The 25,462-nt window shown below is 38.4% G+C and overlaps 1 protein-coding gene across 7 annotated transcripts in view; it reads left to right on the plus strand.

The window, feature by feature from the left end:
• The window catches only part of sema6e (sema domain, transmembrane domain (TM), and cytoplasmic domain, (semaphorin) 6E), a 133,504-nt gene that overhangs the window by 68,672 nt on the left and 39,370 nt on the right, over nucleotides 1-25,462 (plus strand). For all 7 annotated transcript variants that reach the window (XM_056263944.1, XM_056263950.1, XM_056263951.1 and 4 more), the window contains 5 exons: nucleotides 13,143-13,339; nucleotides 17,474-17,588; nucleotides 17,998-18,055; nucleotides 20,026-20,082; nucleotides 22,428-22,529. In XM_056263944.1, coding sequence (XP_056119919.1) covers nucleotides 13,201-13,339; nucleotides 17,474-17,588; nucleotides 17,998-18,055; nucleotides 20,026-20,082; nucleotides 22,428-22,529 — 471 coding nt within the window. In that variant the 5' untranslated portion in view covers nucleotides 13,143-13,200. The remainder of the gene's footprint in view (nucleotides 1-13,142; nucleotides 13,340-17,473; nucleotides 17,589-17,997; nucleotides 18,056-20,025; nucleotides 20,083-22,427; nucleotides 22,530-25,462) is intronic.

Genomic DNA, 25,462 nt, shown 5'->3' on the forward strand with positions numbered 1-25,462 from the left:
CTTTCTCTCTCTCTCCTTTTCTTTCCCATTCCCCTAACCTTTTCCTGAAACAGCAAAATATATATTTGTTGTAATGTGTAAATAACATATTAGAATAGTGAAGTAAATATGATGATGGCACCCAGAGCTGTTTGTGTGGGAGCCCAGGTGAGCTGGGTTGCTCAGCACTGAAACATAACAACTGGGTACAGACCTGTCACAGGAATCTAACCATCCTGAAATGACATGAGTCTTCTGCAGTGTGTGTGTGTGTCATGTCAGTCCTGCACAGTATGGAGTTTGATCACAGCTGCGTGTGTGTCTCTGTGTGTCTCTGTGTGTCTCTGTGTGTGTGTGTGTGTGTGTGTGTGTGTGTGTGTGTGTGTGTGTGTGTGTGTGTGTGTGTGTGTGTGTGTGTGTGTGTGTGTGTGTGTGTGTGTGTGTGTGTGTGTGTGTGTGTGTGTGTGTGTGTGTGTGTGTGTGTGTGGATGAGCATCAGTGCCCTGTAAAGAAACTCAACCTCCCAAATCCTCTTCACCAGGCACAGAGGCGCTGAGCTCGGCATGTCTTGGCTGAGCACCCGGGGGTCTTTCTGTCTCTCTCTTTCTTTCCCCCTCATACACACATTCTTTGTGCATCCTGCTGGTGCAGACTATGAACTATCCATACAGAGACACATGGGAATATTACACACTTAAGTAATATCTCACGACCAAGAGCGTACTAAATGTAATAAACTGAGGCCGTGATTCAGCCGTAGGTCACCGGCAAGATTGTGAGTGTGATATTGCTTTTTTACAACACAATACAATAAAAAATTTGACCAGATCCTATATATTGTTTACCTCCACCTAAGAAAGTAGTTTCAAAAGAAGAAAACGCATTAAGTTATGTATGTTCTTTCAAACACTTTCTTTCTTACATTTGCATTTTCTTTCTTTCATATGCACTTTCGTGTACACTTTTTTTTTTCGGACGCTCTTTCATTCTTTCTCTTTTTCTTGAAATGTGAGAAATAAGTGGTCAATATTCCATGCAAATCTCACTGCTATAATAGTCCTTGGTCAGGGTAGCGCCATATTTCATTTTTGACTGGAATGAAAACGAGGCTGAGGGATAGAACACAGTGTGTTCAATGGATTGTACTTCTGTTTAACAATAATCCGATTATTCAGCTTTCGAAAAAAAGAAAAGAAAATGAAGTTGTGAAAATAACTTGATCTAGGACCTTTATCAGGCCATTGTAAAGACTGTACGTCTATCCCTCACAGCCCTCATTTTCATCTGCGTTAAAGGAATTCACTTCAAAATGAAAATTATGTAATTTACTCACCATCAAGTTGTTTCAAACCTGTATGAATTTATTTCTTCTGCTGAACACAAAAGAAGATATTTTGAAGAATGTCGGTAAACAAACAGTTGATGTTCCCCATTGACTTCCATAGGGGGAAAAAATACTATGAAAGTCAATGGGGTCAACTGTTCAAAATCAAGTCAAAATCAACTGTTTGGTTACCAACATTCTTCAAAATATCTTATTTTGTGTTCAGCAGAAGAAATATGAAGTAAATGATGACAGAATTTTCATTTTGAAGTGAACTATTCCTTTAACATTCAATATGGTGTCTAAACTGACTACGGTCTGTACAGTACTATGGGTAATTGCCAGAGCGTTGTTATGTGGTTGATAAAGTGTTCAGATTGGTTATTAGATTGTTGTTCTGGATGGCTGCTAGGTAGTTCCAGCCCGTTCTCATCCTTTGGCGTCATACATGTGACGCTTTGGACATTTCGTTGAAATCTTACGCACATGGCATCCTTTAGCATCAATATGAGACGCAGAACCCAAGGCGTCATACAGGTGACGCTCGTCTAAATCCAACGCACATGGCATCGTTTAGCGTGAATATGAGACGCAGATCCCAAGGCGTCATAACCGTACCCTACCCCAGACCTAAACCTACCCATAACAGTGCGTGTTTTATTGACGCTAAAGGATGCCATGTGCGTAAGATTTCGACGAAATGTCATATGGCGTCACCTAGATGACGCCAAAGGATGAGAATGCGTTGGTAGTTTGTAAGTGGTTGGCCAAGTCAGAATGACCCATCCTCAATGGCTTTATGACAATCTGGTTCTTTGCCCAAAAAAATTCCATCAACTTCCATTTTAAAAGGTCAAAAATGTTTTCTTGTTTGCCTGATGGAAATCTTATTGCATATTGCTTAGAAAAATATCACACCTTTCTTCAGCAAGCCGCATGAGTTCTAGATCATGTCTGTAGCACAAACACCACTAATGACAGAGGAGGGGGCTTGCTGTCATGCATCTCATTCTGTTCTTTACATCATTACTTTACATTAGTGCTAAAGTCATAATTTGATACAGGACTGCAAACTGCTCAGCATCACAGATCTCACTGTTTATTGGAAATCAAGTATGTTGCGTGACTGTCATGTATGCATTGTTAGTGTCCTGATGTCTCCTTTTGAGATCAGAGCTGATCTTTTGTTCTCTCTCTTGCTGGATCTCTCACTAATTGGAATGGTTTCATGCTGTGCTTGGTTAGAGAGAGAATGAGAGACAGAGGGAGAGTGTCGGGCAGCTTTTGACAGAGCCTACACTGCATTTCTTTGATAAAGACTCTTCCAGTTCCTCCTCCCAAAATCTTCACTTACCCCTGCACAAAACCACCCACTTCATTCGTACCTCTGGGAATCTACGTGTGTATGAGTGATGACTTTAGCAGGTGGTCCCTGGGCTGTGATTTTTTTTTTTTCTTATCCTGAAGAAACAGAATTGATATTAAAAATAGACCTGCAGATAAAAATGTTGAGGGTAAAAACGTGTTTTGCTCCCTCCTTCACCACCAGCGCATACACTTCACCCTCCAATTATAATACCCGCCGGGGGACGCCGGCTCCAATTTCTGTCAATACAGACAGGTAATGCCTCTAAATAACAACCTTAAATATTAATGAGAGCGGGGGAGAGAGGAGAGGGATCAAGAAAAGAGCGTGTTTTACATTCATAATTTTAAAAGTCAAAGAAGAAAGTGAGACAATTTGAAGGTAAAACTGCATAATTTGGGGCTTTTGTTTAAAGAGGTTGCCGTCAGGTCAGCTTCGGGAAAGAAAACACGAATTGATTTTCCCTCTCTGTCTAAATGACTGATTTGCAGAATGAATGTGTGCTGCAGCGAGTCCGAGGGCTGACAAAAACAGACGCAAGCCAAGCAGGGGACGGATCGGTGGCGCTCCGCTAATGCCATTGCCGTCTGCCTGGCTTGGCGACAGCGGAGGACAGTCTCGGCGGTTCGCGTATCGATCCGCTCGGCCGCAGTCTGCCGGCTGGCACGGATCCCTCTCTGATGTCTGGTGGACATCTGGCTGGGGATGTCTTTTCAAGAGAGAGAAACGTCAGTTCGGCTGCAAGTTTGTTTGATGCTTATCAGGATGTGTTGCCACAACATGTCCTTTGGAGAGTAATCGCCTCGATGTGTGTCATATGCATCACTGAGCGGTACGCGGCAAGATGTGACAAATCACGTGCCAACTTTCATGCTAATCGAGATACACATTGACGTTTGCTGACAGCCAGTCCTCTTGGAATTTCAGCGGGGAATGGGATGAGCAGGAATTGTCATTGGTGCCTGAATGAAGACTGATGGGGCTTCTTTCCACCATCATTCCCAGCAGAGGCAGCAGCACATCCCGCCATGGCCCGCCAGGGTTGTTCCTCACATGGACTGACCTTGTCAGGAAGGCAGAACCCTTGTGGCTGCAGCGGATCCCATTCTTCCTTAGGGATTGGCTGACTGGCATTGATAGGGAGAAGGTTGTGACCTCTCGCTGACAGACTAGACACCCACGTGACACCAGATGCCTCTGATTCTTTTAACAGTTATTCACGCTGCCATTCCAGTGAGCAAAAGACAGCATTTTATTCTTTTTTTTTTTTTAGTTTTTAGTTTTTAATTTCAGTGTAGTTTTAATGGTGCATAAGTAGTTTAATGTTTGTAGTTTACTTTTTAAGTTTTATTCCTTTTAATTACATGTTTTTTTCATGGGATCGGAGTAGAGTTGTCCGTCATAACGATGATGATAACTACATCCCTACCTTGTTTGTTGTTGTGTCAGCCCGACTAACTAATATTTCAAACAGCATATTTCAAAAACGACTTACCCCACCTTTAATTAACATGTCCTTACCACTGTTACTGGTTATGGTTTGGTTTAGGGTTCGTTGCTTGTCATTATGCACCATTTACTGTTATTACTATAGTAAGTACATGTACGATGTGTAACAGGGGCACTGTAAAATAATGCGTTACTGTTTTCAGGGGGCCTGGTTGTATTTCTTTAGAGATGTACAACACAACGTTGCAGGCACAATTTTTGTTTTAATTACTATTGTTGGTTTTTATGTAGATCCAGTATTATTTTCATACTGATACATATGTACTAAATAACACTTAAGTTTAAGATTTGTTTGTCATGTTTTCAACAACACAGCATACTGCAGTACTTGCTGTCAATGAAATGAGCTATAAAATGTGCCATTACTGCTACTTCTAGCATCTGGCATCTCTGGGACATTTACGATTCAGCAATATGTCCTGGATCCACTCAGATCTTGTGTCAGATGGCCCGCACCAGAGAACAATTAGTACAAAGTTCATACCAGAGAACATCTGAAATATGTAAGGTTTTTTTTATTAAGTTTTTTTTTTTTAAAAATTTTTGTTTCAGGCTTAGGATAATAATTAAATCATATCACAAGCATTAATTGAAAAAAAAAAAAAAACATTTCTCTCGCTCTATTAGTATTCATTTTTTGTTCATATTTTGTTGCATTTTTTATAATTTTAGATCAGTTTTATTGCCAACCTTTTTTTTTTTCACAGATTTTTCAGCTTTTGTCTCCGTAATAGTTTCACTTGACTACAGTAACCTTGGCAGGCACTCAGAGAGAGAAAAGACTAGTGAGGATTCTTCCATTTCATTTTTCATCTAATCCCAATTGAGGGTCAAAGTGTTTCCTGTCTGTCAGCTGTTTGTCATTCTCTCTATCTCTGTGCTCTTGAGAAGACTTTGCCCGCTGCCACTCTGGTATTGTCTGCATATTAATATATTTCTGGGTTACTACGGTTGCCAAAGTTCCCGCTCTTATCCCATCATACACTGATTTTGTTCTGAGTAGATTACAACTTAAATATGTTACTTGGGATGAGGGCTAGTGTGTCTATTTTATGAAAGATGAAAATGGCCTCTGTACTATCAGATGCGCCTTTCTCTCTTTCTTTCTCCGTCATCTGTTCTGTAGGGGCAGACCCTCATTAATTGCCCAACACTCCTTAAGTCCAATTCTAATTTAGCCCAGCAACAGCAGGGTGGTCATTCACTGGAAATCTAATTAGGGGCTCCTGTGTGTATGTGCGTCCGTGTGTGTGTGTGTGTGTGTGTGTCTCCTGTGAGATGGCGAGTGAAATGACTGATAGCATGGAGGAAGCCATTTGGATCAGTGTTTAAAACACAGGCAGAATGTGTGCCAGGAATATCTGGCTTTTTAAAGCCTGCTCGAGCTATTCCTACCTGAATACTGACCTAATTGATTTCGATTCAAAAACAAAACTGGGTAGAGGTTTGTAATCTGTTTATGTGCATGTCTGCCTGCTAGGTGACCCTTGGATCATGTGACGATATCATGGGACAGGTCAGTGATAATGATTGGTTGTTTTGGCATAAACAGGCGAACGGCTGCGGTCTCAAACCAACAATGTCGTCTTTGTGGTCGAAAGTCAGACACACACACCGTGATATGGTTTCCTGCTTGTTTTTCCCTCCTCAAACCAAGAGCCCATGAGCCGTTTTGTTAATTTATTTGTTTTTGTTTTTCTCGAGAGCTGTTGATCAGTTCCTGACACAAACATTTTCCAGACTAAAGATGAACCAGAGTCCAGGTTTGTGTCTTTTTATTTGTGATTTGCTTTCTCTTTCAGCCTTTTTTAGCTCATCATTTTACAAAAACTCATTTGCTTTTTTCATTCTTGTTGTAACTCAAGGCCATGGTCATGGATGTGATTCACATCAGGGAGTGTGCTATACCTCAAATACAATGCAAGTTGAATAAATGTGTCAGTAAATGTAAATGTAAGTATATTTGTTCCAGTTCTTGTGAGGAACTTGTTAGGATGGACTTTCGGTTTCAATCAAGCGTGGATTCTTCTCCTATTCTCCTGCCCAGAGACCTGGATATGCTGTATGTGCTATTCAGCAGCAATTAGCCTCAATCTCTGTGTGACAAACAGGCATTCAGTGAAGGTTTCTCATCATTGCCGGGTTGAAGGGTATAATTTAAAGTGCAAGTGCAATAATGTAGACTAATCAGCTGTGTTTATCTACTGACAGGGCCTTCAAGAGCCCATCCACACCCCTTTTCCACTGAAATGATGCTGTGCCAGGTGCCTGGATGCCACATTCCACTGACTTGACAACCAAAGGGCAATGTAACTTAGTTACTACATATTTAACCTGCCCACAAACAAATGCGCTGCAGAAAGCAAATCATACTCTTTTTAGGCTATTTTAACATTCAAAGGAATTCAAACATCCAAATTGAAAGGGTTTATTTATATAAAAAAAATTATTATCAAGAGCTGGTTAATGGAGGATACATACATTATTTAAAAATGTATTCATTTTAGCTAATTGTTTAAACTAAGAATATTAAATAGAAATACATATTTAATACAAAATTATTGAATAAAATAAATATTAGGTATAACATAAAAATAAATATTAGTTTATAGTTCAAATTCTGTTATATAAATTCTGGCAGATACCGATAAGCAAATAATAATTTTGTTGTGGCCGATATTAAATTTGTATACTTTTTTTTTTTTTTTTATAACTCATTTTTATAACAAAAATGAATGAATTTAAGCGTCACAACATAAAATAGTGTATAATGTAACAGTGTAATGTAGGCCTACCGTATGAAAAATGTTTATTTCACAATTTTTTCAAATAACTTCCAAATTAAATACTAAAAATGAATACATTTGAGCATCACAACATAAATAAATGTATAAATTAATATATTGTAACAGTAAAATGTACTGTATTCAAATAAATATTTATTTTGAGATTTGTAAACAACTACATTTAACAGTTATTTAAAAAGGAAAGGAGCTGCACAATTAAATATCTGATGTTTGTTGGTAAATTAAAAAGTCACTAATATTGGACTATTACCAATATGACACAGATACTGTATTGTACATTCTTACTAAATGAATCTCAAATACAGCTTTCCAACCCGCAAAACCCCCAATCTGTTTTTTCTTTAGTGTAAATGCTCTGAACAGGTTTAGACCGTTCTTATGTTGGTGGAAACGGCTACCCAGGGGTTCCAATCGGCTCATTGAAATCACACAGGGTTTTTGAATCTTATAAACTCAGAATGAAGTTGTAGAATCTTCGACTCGGTTGGATCCTATGAACTCTATAAGTGAGGGAGAGTCTGGCCTCTGCCCCTGTTCACAGCTACTTGTGGGTCCCTGACAGCGGGGTTGCTGGGTAATGGGCCGTGGAGAGCCAGAGCACTAATGTGCTTAATCGTGTTTGAAATGACAGAGGAGCCCAGGGACACCAGACTTTATTATGTTGGACCACGTATACAGAGAGGAGACTCATTCAATTTCTGCTTCTGAGGGTGTGAAAGGGTCCCAGAGTGGAAGAGAATGGGAGGAGGAGTAAGAGGGAGCAAGCGAAGTGTGTCCTTTTCATGTGACACTTGGGACAAAAGGGGGTGAATCACATTAAAAAGTGCCTAACTCTTATTTGAATTAAAAAATCATGTTTCTCTCTCCCTTCTTGGCTGACATGATGTTTCCTTAAGCAGGTATTAAACCACTGATGGAATTTAAATTCATCCGTGTGAGATTTTAATCGTAATTTTTTTTAGCGTGAGCCAGCAGTGATAAAAGCCAGGCTTGTTAAACAGAGTCAACCTGTAAATTAATATAGATCTTTTAAAAGTGATACGGTCGCACGCCATAAAAACCGTCTTTCTCTTGCCATCAGGGTTTCCGCGCTGGCCTCTGCAAGTATTTTTTAAAGTGCTGCAAGAGAGGGAGGGATGCACTGATCCCATGGCAAGCCAAGGAGCTGTTGGTAAATCCAAATGAATGTCGGATAATCAATCCTGGGCTCAAGAGATTTCTCCTCCTCAAACTTCAGTGTGGCCTTTTTCCTCCCCGCCACCGCAACAGCTCTGCCTCATTTACCAAGGACCCGCAATGGGGCCCGGCTCCCTTCCCACATCGAGCCAACAGAGAGCCAGCGCTGACCCCGTGGAGGAAGCAAAGGATAAGCAGGGGTTTAGTCAGATATCGACAGCTGTCTGCTCATCAGTGCCTTGCGTCTCTTCGAACGCCACATGAATGCACACTGATTAGAAGAGCAAGAGAGATGCGAACAGTTTGCAAACACGCACACACATTTCTGTTTGCCACCTGCCTAGAAAAGGGGGGCAAACTACTTTGTGGACTCTGTATGGGTTTGTATGGTTGTATTTTTATTTTTTTTATTTTTTTACACAAAATAATAATATATTTTGGTATGTGGTCTATGTAGGAGAGCTGTGTGATTTGGTCTGATTTAAAGGGATAGTTAACCGAAAAATGTAAGTTTTTGTCAAATAATGAACCCTCATGTCTTTAGAAATTTTTAACTTTCTTCTGTGGAACATATAGGGTTATGTATGCTCTACCATTCAAACATTTGGGGTTGGTATAGAGCTGCACCATTAATCAGTAAAATATTGCGATCACATAGTATGATTTTAAACGGATTTGGCTTTTATACTCAACTGTGTACCAATCCTTGCAATTAATAGATTTTTGAAATTATACTTTAAAGCCTACCAAAGTATCCTGATATTTTAATGTAGCTCAATGTGCAACTTGACTTTGTAAACCATCAAGTATCTGTTCTGATATTGAACTATAGAGCAGTGTCTTTGGTTGAGGATTATGGTTAGGGTGCGTTATATATGTTTGCAAAGAGAATTAATTGAGAGATTATCTACCCAACTACTGCTCTCTGTGGCTGAAGATCCTTTAGCAAATGCCAGGCTGGCATACCATAAATGTCAATGTTATTGATTAGCATTTAGTATACGGTCAACCAAATAGCAGAAGTTTTACATAATGGGGTGATTGCTCCTCTGTGAATGATACTCGTGATTCTGCCTTGAAACTTGGCTGAAAACATCTCTGCCGACTTTGAGAATCACTGTGCCAAGTCTTGTAAACCGTTGTTGGAACCTGCATTTGTTTTAGCCTGGCTGTGATTTGCAGAGCTTTACAGAGACAGAGAGAGTGAGCTGAGGGGAAGTAATTAAGTCCAAATCCATTTAGGTCATTTAATTAATTGAGGGACACGTTCACTGGTTTCCCAGCCCTATCAGTGTTCACATCAGCCTTGAGTACTGATTGAGATGCCATTTGCAGCATATATTAATGGCAGCAGAGAGAGCAACTTGGAGAAATGAGCTGCCTTGTCTTATCTGCTCAACGCCACTGAGGTCTCAAACTTTGGTTCTCTAAAGAGTGCTTCGCCTTGAGTGAAAGGGACATCTTAAAAGAAAAAAAATATAAGGATGAGACTTTGATTTAATTTGACCTAATTCCTTTGAGGTGTTTTAATATCTTTGCTTTTATATATATCTTTGTCGACATGAAATAAAAAAGTATCCTTTTTTTGTATCCATGTTATTGATCTTATTGTTAAGTTCACTCATGCATTTTTTTTATGCTGTAAACTTTCATTTATCAAAATGTCAAAACTCGATATCCTAAAACAACAGACTCTCTGGTGATGTATGCAGGACTTCTCCAATCATTTAGTCTGCGTAAACCCCGCCCCTTTCTTACAATCACTGCAAGCTTGCGTTCAGATCTGCCTCATAGTTGCCAAGTCCGCTTATAATACGCGACTTTGGGTTTTTTTTTTTTTTGTAAGTCGCGTTAAAAAAGCACGGGTTGCGGGTTGCGTTTTTTTGGGCTTATTCAAAAAATATGGTTGCTTGTTAGGAAAATCTGACAAGCAACTTTGTTTTCTTTACATCTATGGTCACGGTTGCCGTTTTCTCAATCTCCAATACATTGATTGACACTGTCTGCTCACAGCCATAGCCAATCAGTGCAATTTTATAAGTGCTGTGGCGTAATTCGTCAAAACATTCCGCCGAATCCGCCCCCTTATTGGAGAAAAATCCCGTCCAACGTGCAGGCAGCCGCGCGCGCGACGCTGTAATCCAATGATAGACGTTGGGGAGATGATGGACAGTGCAGGGGAGAAGAGGGATGACCTTCTTTTGTAATGTAAATTTGTAATTTTTACAATGTTTTTGTAATATATTAATTATCACAGGCTTTAATAAAAAAATAAAAAAACTAGTCTATACTAACATAAGATACATAGGGGTCAAATTTATTTTATTAAGATTTTGTTTATATATAATGTGTGTGTGTTACATATCCCCGTCTTTTCCTGATTGTCTTTTTGTCCTTTTCCATCTCTCCAAACCTTTTTTAAATCTTTTTTCTCCTAATCCGTTTATCCTTTTCTAATAAAGGAGTGGTTTCAGTTTAATATGTTGCAGGCTCATTTATTGGTAATAAAAAATAAATGATAATGCTGAAACTATATAATCTAATAATATTGGGCTTGTTTTGGGCTTGTTTTTGAAGCTACAGTTGCTTATTTGTCTCGCGAGAGTTGGCAACTGTGATCTGCCTCTAATCAACAACCGATGGATATAAGCAAGTCCACTCCCTAAATTTGTTTTTCAATCTGTTATACTTAGACATCACATTTCATTACAACAGTATTAAACTTTGTTGTGTAATTTGTCTCACACCATGCGACGGCATGAATGATGTATCAAATCATGCGGCTTGTTTAGGTGAGGTGTGCTGGTACTTTTCTATGCAATCTGACTTTCTTTTCAGCAGTTAATCCATAATTAGGGGGTGGGATGGATTTGGACATAATTTGTTAAGCAAAAAGATATACTCTTTCCCTCTTCTTTTTCTTTTCCCTCTGCTCTTGTATTCATCAGTTTTCACATGATCTCCCCATCATCGATTCCTTGAAAAGCAAAACAGCTTTTGGCTTTGGTTTTGCAGTCATAAGACATCCGGATGGTATAGTTTGTGCTTATCTTATCATGATGTCTTGTTTGTTTGTGTCCATATGAAAAAGACCCCATGATCCTTTCAGCTTCAGTCTGGGGAAGATGATGTCTCACATTTTGTGCTGTATTAGTTCTAGACGAGTGTGTGTGTGTGTGTGTGTGTGTGTGTGTGTGTGTGTGTGTGTGTGTGTGTGTGTGTGTGTGTGTGTGTGTGTGTGTGTGTGTGTGTGTGTGTATGCTCCATTAGGAGCTTACCACCCTGTCCCTGTACTCAGTTCTCTAAGTATAGCTAATCCATCAGACATAATGTCCCATTATATAGCCCTGCCAGGGTGTATCTGTGTGGGCACATGAGGTGATTAATACTGATCAGGCTTCATATAGCATAAGTGCTAAAGTGAGATGTTTGTTTGAGTTGCTGATCCAAAATATGGACTGATCATTACAATTTAAAAGACACAAAGCAGTGTTTCTAAACTGATGGGTTGCAAACCAGAAATGAGTCACAGGTCTTTTCTGATCGCAGTCAGGAGGGAAAAACAAATAATAAAATGCAACTAAATCATTTAATCATGCATAATTATGATGGAAAAATAAACAGACTTGTCTGCTTCTAAAAGGAGGAGAAAATGTTTTATCTTTTAATGTTGAAGTCAGAGGCTCTGCAAATTGGTGCATAATGTCACTTGGTAAAAGCCAACTTAGGCAGAAATAGGTTTCAGGCCTTTAAAAGTTCAGAAAAATATAATAATTTTTAAAGAAAAAAACAATCAAAATATAAGAGAGATAGTCGTAGTCACTTTAGACAGTCCTGTTAATAATTTTGCTTATTTTTAGACCAGTGGTGTTTGTGGTTATATGAATTAATACATTTCAGTATTTGCTTTTAAGTACATTTTTTTTTACGTTACGTTTGTAATGGGTCACACTTGATTTCCAATGTAAAATCTGCATCCTAAAGCAAAACCAGTTGAGAACCACTGTACTGTAGGACATTCCATTCTCTTTTTGCCATTGTATCATGTGTAATAACCTGATGCCAAACTCATTAATGTCAGTATCTCAGTCCATAATGAATCTAATACAAACACTCAAAGCCGTCATTAATAATTCAGCCTATTTTCAATAGAACTCTTTGGCAGGAGATTTTCACTTTTTCCATTGTCCTGAAAGTAAGTTTTTGATACATCCCTGCTGGCCTTGTGTAAAAGCTGACAGACTGAGACGGCATCCCAGCAGCCTTTGCGGTTAATTGAGTTAAGTCACCTGTGAAAGACTGTACAGTTCGAGTCAATGAGCCAGGTGTCCCCCAGGCTGGGGCCCTTATAATATAACCTATTGTGCTTTTGCACACTCAATCCATCTCTCTTTCTTTCTCGAGCTCTGTTTCTCCATTATTACGTTGGGCATGTTAATAAGACCTATGCTGTCACTATCAAGCTCCTTGTGAACGTATGATGCTTGAATATTAAATTGCATTAAAGCGATAGTTAAAAGTGAAATATCAGTCATTATTTACTCACCCTGTTGACAACCCATCTGTCCAGAAAAGAAAATTACGCTAGTTGCTATATATTTTCCAGGCAGTTAGTCTGAATGGCGATGCTTTCAAGCTTAAAAAAATTATGCAAAATAGCCACGACAGTATCCTAAAAGTGTACAGTGACTCATCATGTGCTGCATTAGTCTTCTGAAGTTGAATGAACCATTTAATGCCACTTCCTGATGCTTGAAAGCCTTGGTCCCCATTCATTGTAAATGGATGTACAGTAAAAGCGCAATTATGAAAGTTTCTCATTTTGTGTTCTATAGAAGTCATATGACATGCCAATGACTTTCACAATCATTCAGCCACATGTACATGTTGTTCAGTCAGGTAGAAGCATACAAAGCGATCTTTGCAGTGACCATTTTTAAAACGGCAATTGTCGTCATCGTCCTCTTTCTTGTCTTTCCAGGTGGTGTTCAGTCTACACTGGGTCATGCTGTGTGGCTGACTTCTATGCTGTAGCTGAAATGAGGTTGGTGATTTTGGGGTCGCGGCCCCTCTTGGCCTTGACCCTCATGCTCACCCTCACCTGCCTAAAGCATCTGTGCCATGGTGCGACGCCCTTTCCTCAGGACCTGGAGCCCATCAGCACTGTTGGTAGTGAACGTAAGTATGATACTCCGAAACACCAGTTAGCACTGCAGTTCCTGGGATAAAAGTGATATTATTTCACTGATCTGTTTTTAACTTCAGGCATACAAAGAGTTGTACAAATCAAATTTTTTTCATATCTTTATAATTCAATCATGACATTTGGAATTATAAATGCTTTATCTTGCATGATATATAGCAATAGACGCATTAAACCGTACCCAGAGTTTAAAAGTAAACCGCCTGCCAAGCAATCAGATCTTGGCAGACGCAAAGCATTTCACACGCCAAATAAATATATCAGCTGCCATGGCTGCCAAGTCCATCCTCACTCCACCTTCCCGTTCCCAGCCCTAATCTACCCCATCCCGGTTTTCCACCCCATGCTACTCCCCAGCTTCCAAACATATTGGGTCTGAGAGACTGGCTTCACTCGGAGCTGCTGTGAAGTTGTTACTAATTGGCAAATAAAAACTCCTCAGTCTTGACTGTGTAGCAAACAGTAGGGTGTGGAGAGACCGACTCAATTGCAAATGAGGTGTGATAGAAGTGTTTACTGTTTTATGTTTATATTTTGCGGACAATCCATTTTTATACAGTCTGTACCATCCAGCACAATATTCTTCATAATTCATAAGGAAACCAAAAATTTTTATTTTTTTACATTGAATAAGTTGGAAGCATGGCTTAGTGGCAGGGTTGTGCTCCATGCAGACTTGAATTGAAAAACATATACTGAGCCTTAGGCCCATTGGTGTACAGATAGCTGGGCTAATAGAGCTCTCCAAAAAGAACATCACACAAGTAATGAGACCCATTTATCAACCATTTCCACCTGTGTGTGTGGTTTTACACATGCTGAGACTTTGCTTTGTGCTAGAGCCTTTACACATTGTAACCTTTAAACCCATTAGATGAGTGCGACTATATTCACCCTGTAGCTAAATACGGTTGTCACTCCTCTTCTGAAAAATCCTGTTCTGTTCACATAAAATTAATTTAGGGGAGTGAAAACCACAATATGCAACCAACTCTAACAACCAGTGTTTTGTTTATTCTTGTTAAGATGATTGTTTGAAACAACGTGTTTGGACTGTAATATATGGGTTTCTTGTGGAGCAGAGGGCTGGTGGGAGCAACTAGTGCAGAGAGACCATATCAAAATATGCAAATGAGTCAAGACAGGTACCTCAATTTCTGTGATTTTCTAGCACATCAGCTCTGAGGAGCTGTCAGCGAGTGGCCTCACTGCATTAACTAGTTGCTCAGTTTGCTTCTTTACACATGACACTTTTTATGTATAATTTAATAGCAATTGTCATCTTAATTTTCAGGAGTAAATTTAATTGTTGAATGTAATTGTCATTGCTCAGAAGCGAATTGTAAAACTAGTTATTGCAGTTGGTGCATATGATACTTTTGATAGTCTGTCTCTCTCCCCCATAGCCCTGCAGTCTTGGTCCAGCCCACACATTATGGGTAAAAGAAGTTGCATCTTAACAAAAGATTTTTTAACATAAAATGGCATCTTTGTTGATTACACTGTTTATCACAGTTTATCAAATCCATGCTATATGATTAGAACCACACTGGACCAGTTGTTTCTCATGTCATGCAGTGTGATCATCTTTGATATGTACTTAAACGGATAGTTCACCCAAGAATGAAAATTTGCTGTTATTTTACTCACCCACAGCCAGGCCAGTTACGGAAGATTAATGAAGAACAGTAAAGATGATTTTCTTTTTCTTTTCTTTTTTTTTGTTGCTGAAACTGTGGTCTTTGGTAATTCATTTAATTCAAGTCAATGGCCACCTTCACTTTGATAGCTATATCAGCCATAACTTGGAAATATTATTTGTATGTCTGTTTTTATTTTTGATCCATCGATATGGGCCTCTAATGTTGATAGGACATTTAGTGTTATTCACTGCTATTGCGAGAATAGAAACTTTGGTTATTTGTTCATCCAGACAGTATGTGAGACTTAAACTGGGGAAACACTTAACGACTAGCTGAAACATTCTAAGACTGAACTGAACACACTTTCAGACTGTTTCCAATGACTGGAGCAGATTTTAAACACTGACTGTGAACACTGACTGAACACAACTGTCTCTGACTCTGCGCGTTTGGGTATGATCAGTCATAAGTATCAAATTACATTCATAATCGGCCTTACAGTCATTAAGTGTGTCCCCGGCTTTAGCAGATTGAAAATATATATTAGACCTGTTAGTAAATACCTTTAATCCCATTCACTGGATGTGTGAATGTTGCCATAAGGCTGGAATACACTACACTCTCCAGATATTTGTTCCAATTTGTAGTTGGGTGGAGTTGATGCTAGTTGTTGAAAGTCAGAAAGTCAGAGCCAGTCTGCAGAGTTTGGGCAGTTAGAGTTGACAGATTTCTCCCGCCCAAAAAGTGTAGTGTATGATGTACTGTATCAAACGTATTTGATATTTTGAGGTGATTTTAGAACACATTCCTTTCATTTGTCATGCATCTCCTAGCAAGTATGTTTCTGCGGGTGTTTGTTGTGTCAGAACAACTTGAAAGTGTGGTAGTGTGTGATCCTCGGTTGATTAGTGTAAGATGCTCAGTTTTTCTTTGTAACCGTTTACAAAGTTGGTAAGCATAAGATATGCTTAGCATTTTAAAGTCCAAGTTTAGACCCCATCCTTTAAAAGTTAGAACTTTAGTTTGGTTGAATAATCTTAAATTGCTTTGAAGAATGAAGCTGAGAATTCTAGAATATTTATTCTCATGCAGTGATTTTCAGTTGCAGTTTCTTTCTCACATCACTGGTTCATTGGCTCTGCCTCTATGTTGAGATGCAGACACTCTGGGTGATCTTTATTGAGGGATGATCCTGCCGAGATCAGATGATGGTGTTTACCCAGTCAGTGTCTTTGAGAAAAGAGTGAAGTTTCTGCTCTAATTTAACCCTTGCATGTTTGTTTACTGTAGCTCCTGAACATCAGAGCGAGCTTTGGTTCCTGCTGCGGCCACCTGTGGTCTGCCAAGCTCAGGAGAAACTCTTAACAATAACCAGTTTTATAATCGCTGAGTAGCTGTAGTAACAGGAATCATTAAAAAGTCCAGATTTTCTTTCCACCCCAAGGTCATGTTTGCCACCCTGTGTCTGCTACTTTGGTGCAGTGCACAGTTTTCAAGCAGACCTGCAAATTAAAGGTCCCTGCAGGTCATTGCGGACGTCTCTGTGGGTCTGAAAATGTTGTGTAACCCACTCGGCCTCTGAAAGTAGAGCATGCCAAAGTGACTTGTGACTCATCTTTGACACTGTGTTAAAAACAATCTTTTTAAGTGTAAATGAGATTAATTAGCAAATTATATTTCTGAGTGTAAAGACACTTACACATCATAATTGCTCACATCAAAATGAGATCTGTGATATGAGTCACTATTTGGTGTGGGAGGGCCAAATTTTTTTCCGCTGTTTGGATTTAAATAGGCAAATGCTTAAGACATTATTGCAATGATTATTATGTTTCTAGTATGTTCGACAAATGTTTGGCAACAGTTCTTCTAACCCTAATTGATGGAGTGTGTAGCTTTTCATTTCTTAAACAACCATGTAGGAAGAGACATCATGGTCATATTCCAGGATTACAATGTCAAGATTCATCAGGATCAAATTGGGAAAGAATGGTTGGGAAGGGAGCATGACGAATCATGGGAGCATGAAGAATCATTTTCACACATGAATTGGCAGACCTTTAATTCATTGAAAGTCTTTGGGATTGTCTATACAAGATCTTGACCAAAAATGTATGCACCTCTTGATGGATATAAATTAATCTTATATATTACACATTATTTATTGATGAATTTAGTTTCTGATGTAAATTTATATTCTTTCAAGGATGTTTTTCCTCATCTATTTGACGAGGGGGAGGAATGTGAATATTTATATTGTTGCTTCTGAAATTTTTGTGAAAAGACTTACTTAAAGACTATACAAGAGGAGTTAATATTGCGCACTGTTTACAAGTTACACTTCATTTGAAAAAGTTGATGTGAAAATAAGAATAATCCTTCATGTGCTGCTCTGCCACCAAGATGGTAGACCGTGACAATTTCTAGTTGATTTTAACTCAGTCTTTTCTCTTCCCTATCTTGAAGACACCTACCTGTACCCCAGTTTCCAGGGGAACGTGTCAGATAACGACACCGCCAGACTGGGGCTGGATTTTCAGAGGATGCTGCGGATTAACCACATGGTCTACATTGCTGCAAGGTATGTCGTGTCAGTTCAATCACTTCCTCACACTGCACACAACACCACAGCTGCACACACATTTCAAAAGATGCAACATCGACTGGGAATTCCAGACCTCGGGATCCGCACACACTAGTGCGGTTTCTCCCGACGCCTGCAGCGATAAGACCCACACACTAATGATAAGGGTCGTGTGATTGGGCCAATCAGTCTCATTCAGACCTAGATTGCAGACAGATGGATGTTCGCTCGCTCTCTGACACCTCTTTCACCCTCTGCCCTCTTCAATTCAGCTCAAGGTGTTATTGGCACTGTATTGTTACTTATTGAAAGAAATGGCAAAAAGAATCTCAGTTGCTTAAACACTTGATGAGAATATTGGCATTTCTTTATCTCTCTCTCTCTCTCTCTGTGTGTGTCTTTGTAGAGATCACGTTTTTGCCATTAACCTCAGCGCTTCAGCGGAGCGTATCGTTCCCCAACAGGTAAGCTCACCTTTTTCTCAACTTTCTGTTTCAGTCATCTCTAATGTTTTTCTTTCTCTTAGATCAGTGATGTGAGAGCGTAAAGTAGAATATTCACTTTTATTCGTCTTTGGGGAAGGACCATTTAGAAATCCCATTTTTCAAATGAGCAATTCTCTTTATGGTGGCTTTAAAGGACGCATATTCTACACTCTTATGTCTATTTTTCCCTGAGGTCCACTTGAAATGTTAGTCAAGGTCTCTTACACAAAAAACAGCTGTAATTTTAGTTTTGCACAACCATTTTCCACCCTCAGTGTGACACTTGGAATTAAATAGGCTGTTTATGCCACTCTACATTCTGTAGGGATCTTTATGCTAATGACCTTTATTATGATTGGCTTAGCTCATTGCATGGGAAATGAGTTACAACATTAACTGAAAAACCTCTTTACAGGCCTATATTATGAGTGGTTCACAAAGCAACCTGTACTGAAATGTGTAGCACACTGCTGTAGACTGTTGGCACTTTCAACAAATATGCTACGTTTTGTGCTTCGTGATTTTTTATTTTTTTTATTTTTTTTTGATGCAATTTCATATAACAAATACAATAATTATGACAATATTATATAACAATAATTAATAGTTTATAACAATAATTATAATATAACAAAATTCAGCTAGTATTACTAGCTATCTGTATCCCCCAGTTAAAATTGGTATTTTGGTTGGGGCCAATCGACTCATTGGCAGCACTCCGACATGTTGCGCTTTAGGCGAGTCCTGGCTCGCGGACCTCTGCCCATCCCGTCCCCCTCTTTCTCCCACTTCAATTCCTGTCTACTCTACTATCCTATCTTAAAAAAGGCAAAAACGGCAAAAATAAATCTCATAAAAGTTGTTATTTTGGCCTGCCCCACGGTATAGCTCTTGACCTTCTCGACTGTATCAGGCAATTAAAAATGATGCAGCAATATCATAATTTGGATCGTAAAATTACTAATTGTAAACAAAATATTTAAATGTCCCACAACTCTGTCATCAGTTTGTTTATTTAATATTTATTTCTAAAACGAAAATACAAAATCTGGTTTTAAACTGTATTTAGATGTCCCATTTACAAATTTTCCATAATAGTGAATCACAGGCCTAATACCAAATGAATAGAAAATAAAATCAGTCATATACTATTTAGTATGACCTCCTGAGGTTCGTGATCTACATTTCTCAAAGTTAAGCATCTTCTTTCTCTTAGGTTTTTTTTTAAAGTAAAGAACAAAATCCTATTTTAAGGTAATCCATATTCAAGGTAAGTGGCTGTTTTTTTCCCTAGAAAGACCCATTTTTGCTGTAACATCGACTAAGGAGGCAGTTTTGAGTTCTGAATGTTAGAGTTATTTAGTTAGACTTATTATTTTTCTATTTTAAATAGCAAAGGAAATCTTGTTTTTCCATCATACGTTGTTATTACTTACAGCAGTCATATCAAATGTAATAATGTTGATGAAGCAATCTGCTTATGCATAGATCGCTCAACTCTTTCTTTTTTTCTTTTTTTGTCCTTTGGGTCTCGCTGACATTATTATCTTAACTGTTGAGAGTAAGATGTCACTGCAGCAAATAGTTGTGTTAGTGAGAGTGTTGTTTTTAGCTTGTCATGGTATGTGTGTGTGGGTGTTGATTGCCTGCTGTTCCTGATGGGTGGGCAGACATGTGGCGGCCCAGTAAATCTCTGTAAAAAAAGTACAGCCTGACCTAATGACACGAGCAAGCACCCACACACACACACACACTCACACTCACTCAAATTGTTAACAACCTGAGGGATCTCTCTTTTCCTTCTGGTTGCTCAAGACCTGCTTGTCTCTCTCTCTTTTCTCCTTTTTATGTTTATTATGTGTGATGCTTATTGAAGTAAATGAGATTTTCCCATTCAAGCTGTTGTGAATGGCGATGAGCCTGTGATTGTTTGTTTGTTTGTGTGGCAGAAACTGACATGGAAGACAAAGGATGTGGAGAAATGCACAGTCAGGGGGAAAAACAGCGTGAGTACACAACTCTTTTATTTCTCCTTCTCTTTCTCCATGTAATTGTGTGATAGAAGTCAGCAACTGTTGCATTTAGTGGTTATTAGTCGGGCATAAACAGACCTTCATCTAAATGCCAGGTCTGGTCCACAGTGCAGCCTATTCTGAAAAAGAACAGGAAGAACATAGACAGGAAGAGAACATCTGACTAACATCCACATTTTATTTTATAGTTTTGTGCCGATTTGAGGCGGATTTCTCTAAAATAGCCCAGTCTATTTGAATGGCTCTGCAGTAAATATTGGGAAAATATGTATAGATTTTTTTCTAGTCCGAATTTCTGCCTATCCAAAATTAAGTATTATGTTGATGACATAACTGAAAACAAATCATCTCAAAATATACAGACCTATACAAAAAAGCAATTACATAAACTTTGGATGTTTATTGATACTGACAATATATTGTTTTATTTAAATTTTTAATCACATTTTTTTTATTAAATTTTTTAATAATTTTACATTTTATCTTAAGAGATTTTTTCCCTTGTGCATCCTTATGGACATTTTTGTCCTTTTCAGTTTTTTTTTTTTTTCATCACTTTGCCTGTGTTAATGCTAACTGCATAAAATTTGGCACAGGTGTGTATTTTTATTGTAATTTTACTATTACACTTCCATTTCCTTTGAAAAATCTTTTTTGCACTAGGTCCAAAAAATACTTCCCTCTCAGCGTCTTTTGGACAAAAATGTCCCCATTGAAACCCATTAAAACTGCAATTTTTAATCCCAGTGCCATTTAACTATAAAATGATGCAATCTTTGTTAAGAGGCTTTCATTCTGTTGGCAAGGCTTCAAAATTTACATTTTTACTATTTTTTATCAGATGGTGCCATTTTTTTCCAGGTTTGGCCTATAAAACAAATATCGCTTTATTCCTGTTTTCTGCTTCGGCATATTATAGAGCCAATTCGATAAATTATGCAACGATATTTGTGTGGGTGTGTTGGTATGGATGTCAGAGTGTGGTTAGTATGTGTGTTATAAAAAAATACGTGTGTGTGTGCATGTGTGTGTTTGTAATATTGAGAGAGAAAAACTCAACTGCAAATAACAAATCCAATCACTGTGTACACCAGTGGAGTTTTGCTGGCACCCAGTGGGAGAAATCTGTTACTGCGCCCAAACAAATTCTTACCGAAAGCTCATTTTTTGAGATATCAACCTCAAATTTGGAACACAACTTATTTAGATTTATGGCTTTGATTTTCTTGCCGTTTTAGAGTTCCACTTGATTTATAAAATATATGTTTTATGTAAAATAATTTTCATAAATAATTTTCATAAACTTATACCTATATAACTTTTTTTTGATTTACTTATTATTATTTTTTTACTTCAGCAATAATCTGCCAAGGGTCTTCTTTAAAATGATACCAAACTTAAGTCTGTGCTCCCAAGCTTCACATTTTTATGACAGTTTTTTGACACGGACATTTTTGTCCTCTGTGTAGCTATGTGTAACTTTTTTTAATTGATGCACAAGGGTTAAATGGATCTGTATTGGATGATTTAAAATATTTAATTCTAATTTACTCTATTTTTACTTCTAGATCATCTTAGTTGTAATCTAACTAACTTGTAATCTAATCTAACCTCAAATTAATCTTTAAAAATACTTATATTCCAAACTGTTTAATGTATTTTTAGCAAATCTTAAAATATCAATTTTGCATACTGTACATTATAATGTTATGATGCCTAAGTTCACTCACTTTTCACATTTTAAATGATTTATTAGATTTTTTTATAGATTTATTAGTTTTTTTTTTATTTTCAATTTATTTGGAGAAAATAGTATAGAATTTTACTATAGACCATTTATCAATTATCGTGCACAACATGAAAAGATTTATCCTCCAGATTTTTAATATAATGCTTCCCTAAAAAAAAAAAAAGTGCCCTTATCCCTAAAAGTTGTCAATCCAGCCAATCAGTTTAGAGTTTACCAGATCGAGAAGACACTTGCCAGTTTTGTGATCAGTACGCATCAGATGGTCAGTAAATGCTCTGAAGCTAAGACTAAGTGGTTCTCCACAGTTGGCTGTATACATGAAGAAATGTAAACACCCACAGGTTTCATAATATCATTGTTGGTTGAAGACTGAGTTGCAGTGAGCGAGTCAGATCCTGGAGCTCAGCATAGGGATTATGGTAATTTGTGTGTGGAAGTGAAGGAAAAAGGGAGTCAGTAATGATGCTCGCTGTAAGCTTCAGGATGAGTCAATCTCTGTGTGTGTGTGTGTGTGTAATTCAGGAGTTATATATAGTGTGAGTAAAAGCCAGTGTCTTGTCTTTCACAGGATGAGTGTTACAACTACATCAAAGTGCTGGTGCCACGTAACGATGAAACTCTCTTTGCATGTGGAACCAATGCGTTCAACCCCACCTGTCGCAACTACAAGGTATGATGAGTCTATTTTTGTCACACACACACACACACACACTTACACACAGTTATTTCCTCCTACAGATGCGTATTCTGAAGCTTCCCTTTAAATAATCAAAATTGACGGTCTACATACACAAGTCTACTTAAATTTGTCAGCATTAAAATTAATTTAAATTTTAGGCCTGTTCAAAAACGTATCTATCCTGCTCTTTTTCAGAAATGAATTCATATCCTGTCACACCGGTTTACAACCTGATTTTTATTTCTGTGAGAGAGGTCTGCGTTTTCCCATCAACACTGTCTGTTGGCTAAACGAAACAATTTCTGCAGTTGCAATGAGCAATGTTAACACATTTTAGTCATGTTAACCGGGTTTCCATCCACTTATTTTTGGGAAATTTGGGGGGACAAAATGCTGGATGGAAGCATCAATAAATAAAATCATTAAAATGCACATAAAAAATTGAGGAGGATAAATGTTTTATTTGGTGTGCGCGTAAACTACAATAGAAGCGCATTTACTGTATAAATACCTAGATCGCATAGATGATTGGCTGCTATTATTTCGCTCAGTTAATTGACTAGTATTATTTATTTGGTAAGAAGACGCGCACATAAACTGCAATAGAATGGTGGGCGTCAACAATGTCATGTGACTTTGCTTCAAGTAAGGTGACTGAATAATACGCTCAGATGATTGGCTGCTATTGCTGCCAAAACCATCTGACATGAAAACCAGAAATGTATTACTTATTATTTAATAAAAGAGCCATATAGTGAATACAACATTTTCATTTCTAGTTTACGTAGTAGGCAATCATCAATGTTTCCTGAAGGCAACGTTTTTGTTCTTTTGAACACATGGGAAGTTGTTAAGTAGCAATGTTTTGCTACTTAAAAAATATTTTATTCAGTGCCTGCAAAAAACTGCAACAAATCACTAGTTTAGTGATGTGGAGTCAGGCCTGTCCTGCGATTGATGGTTTTCCATCAACATTAGCAGATCTGTTCCTGAGCGGTGTGTGTGCATGTGTGTTTTTGTTTGCCAGAGAGCATGTAAATCTGACTAAGTGCTTGAGGAGGCCAGCAGGGAGCCAGCAAAACTCACGGATGAGGCTCTGCTCTCAACTTTTCCATTTGAGGCTCTTTGGAGATCTTGATTTATGCACCTTGCCCTGAAGGCATCTTCCTTCCATATTCCTCTCTTTCCTCTTCCTCTCCGCTTCTCTCTCAGTCTGTCTCCATTTTCTCGTGCTCACGGTCTCGTTTTTCTGCATCTCACCGAGGAGAGGGATGTTCTGTTAGAGCCCTGGAGAGGGACAATATGTCATGTCTTGCAAATCATGTCGCTCAGTTCCTCTGCCTTGTCTCCTCACGCATTCCTTCACTCTCAACTCACAGCTCGAGCTGTGGAGAACTTTCTGGAAAACTGTGCAAGGAGAGGTTTAGGAGAGATTGTTATAGTTAGATTGTTATAATATTTTGAGACTTTTGGAAAAGTTCAATTTACCATTTTCTCACTATTGGTGCTTTTCCACTGCTGGTACGGCTCAGTACGGTTCGGCGTGGCACGGTTCGGCTCGCTTCGCTTTTCCACTGCGTGCCGTGGTACGACTCGGCGCGGCGCGGCGCGGCTCGGTTCGCTTTAGCTTGGTTTGCGCCTTTTCCACTGCAGTTAGTACCGCTTCAAAGTGGGTGGGATTATAGTCTGACCGTTATAGGTTATAACCGGGTTTCCATCTAGTATTATTTATTTGGTAAGAAGACGCGCACATAAACTGCAATAGAATGGTGGGCGTCAAAAATGTCATGTGACTTTGCTTCAAGTAAGGTGACTGAATAATACGCTCAGATGATTGGCTGATTATTACACCTCGACAGAGGTGGTACCACTTAAAGCGAGCCGTACCGTACCGTACCATGCAGTGGAAAAGCGCCACAAGTGTGCCGTACCGTACCATGCAGTGGAAAAGCGCCATATAACACTTCCCCATATTGTTACATGCAGATTACCTTTGCTGTCACCTGTTGCTCGTTTAAAACACTAATAGTTGTATTATTATTATTATTATTAAAGAGGTCTTATTATGCTTATTATGAGGTCTTATTATAACATTTTCAACGTTCTTTAGTGTGTAATATTGTTCTTTGAGCATGGAAAAGGTCTGAAAAGTCCACTCCATAAGGAGGTATTCACTATATCAGTAAGCATTGTTTCTGAACCCTCTGAAACGCCTCGATTGTAGTCTTGAGTTTTCTTCCGGGAACGTACATGTCACAATATTCCTCATTTAAATAATTTGTGCCCTAGGCATGCACAAAAAAGGGGTGAGCTGGGTGGCAATTGCTTATGGCAAGGTATGGCTGCTGCCATACCAATTGTGGCTGTCTGGCTGATTTTGTGAACCTTCCTCAAACAGCATCACGCAAGTGCAGAAACAACGCTATTACCCTGCCATTTCATGCCAGATTTGAAGTTATCTGAACATGTAGTAGCTATAGATAACGACTGAATAAATAAAATGAAAAGGAAACAAGTATCACTAGATACCACGTCATGAAAAAGACAACAAGCCACACCTATACAACATAATCCGATTCAGAGGGGACTTTAAGTTCATTTTTATAACAGCTGTATATAACTGTCTAATTTGCTGCATTATGAACAAAGTTAAATGTGATTCATCTTTGGATGCGCCACACACACACAAAATGCCAACCGCATTTTAGTTGTTTTTCTCTCTGCTGTCATTCTACCTTTGCATGAATTTCAATGTCATGCAATTCAGTTTGTCAAATGGCTTCAAATATATATTTGAACAAGTCATGATCTGCACTTAAATAGATTATTTAAAGTGTGAATAGATGTGCTTTGTTGTGATATTTGAGGATGGTTGCTGCACCAGCGTGTATGATACTGTCAGGAATTAATGAAAATATGTGGGA

Source organism: Rhinichthys klamathensis, unplaced genomic scaffold (assembly GCF_029890125.1).
Source record: "Rhinichthys klamathensis goyatoka isolate OS25496 unplaced genomic scaffold, OSU_Roscu_1.1 h1tg000211l_1, whole genome shotgun sequence".
Lineage (NCBI taxonomy): Eukaryota > Metazoa > Chordata > Actinopteri > Cypriniformes > Leuciscidae > Rhinichthys > Rhinichthys klamathensis.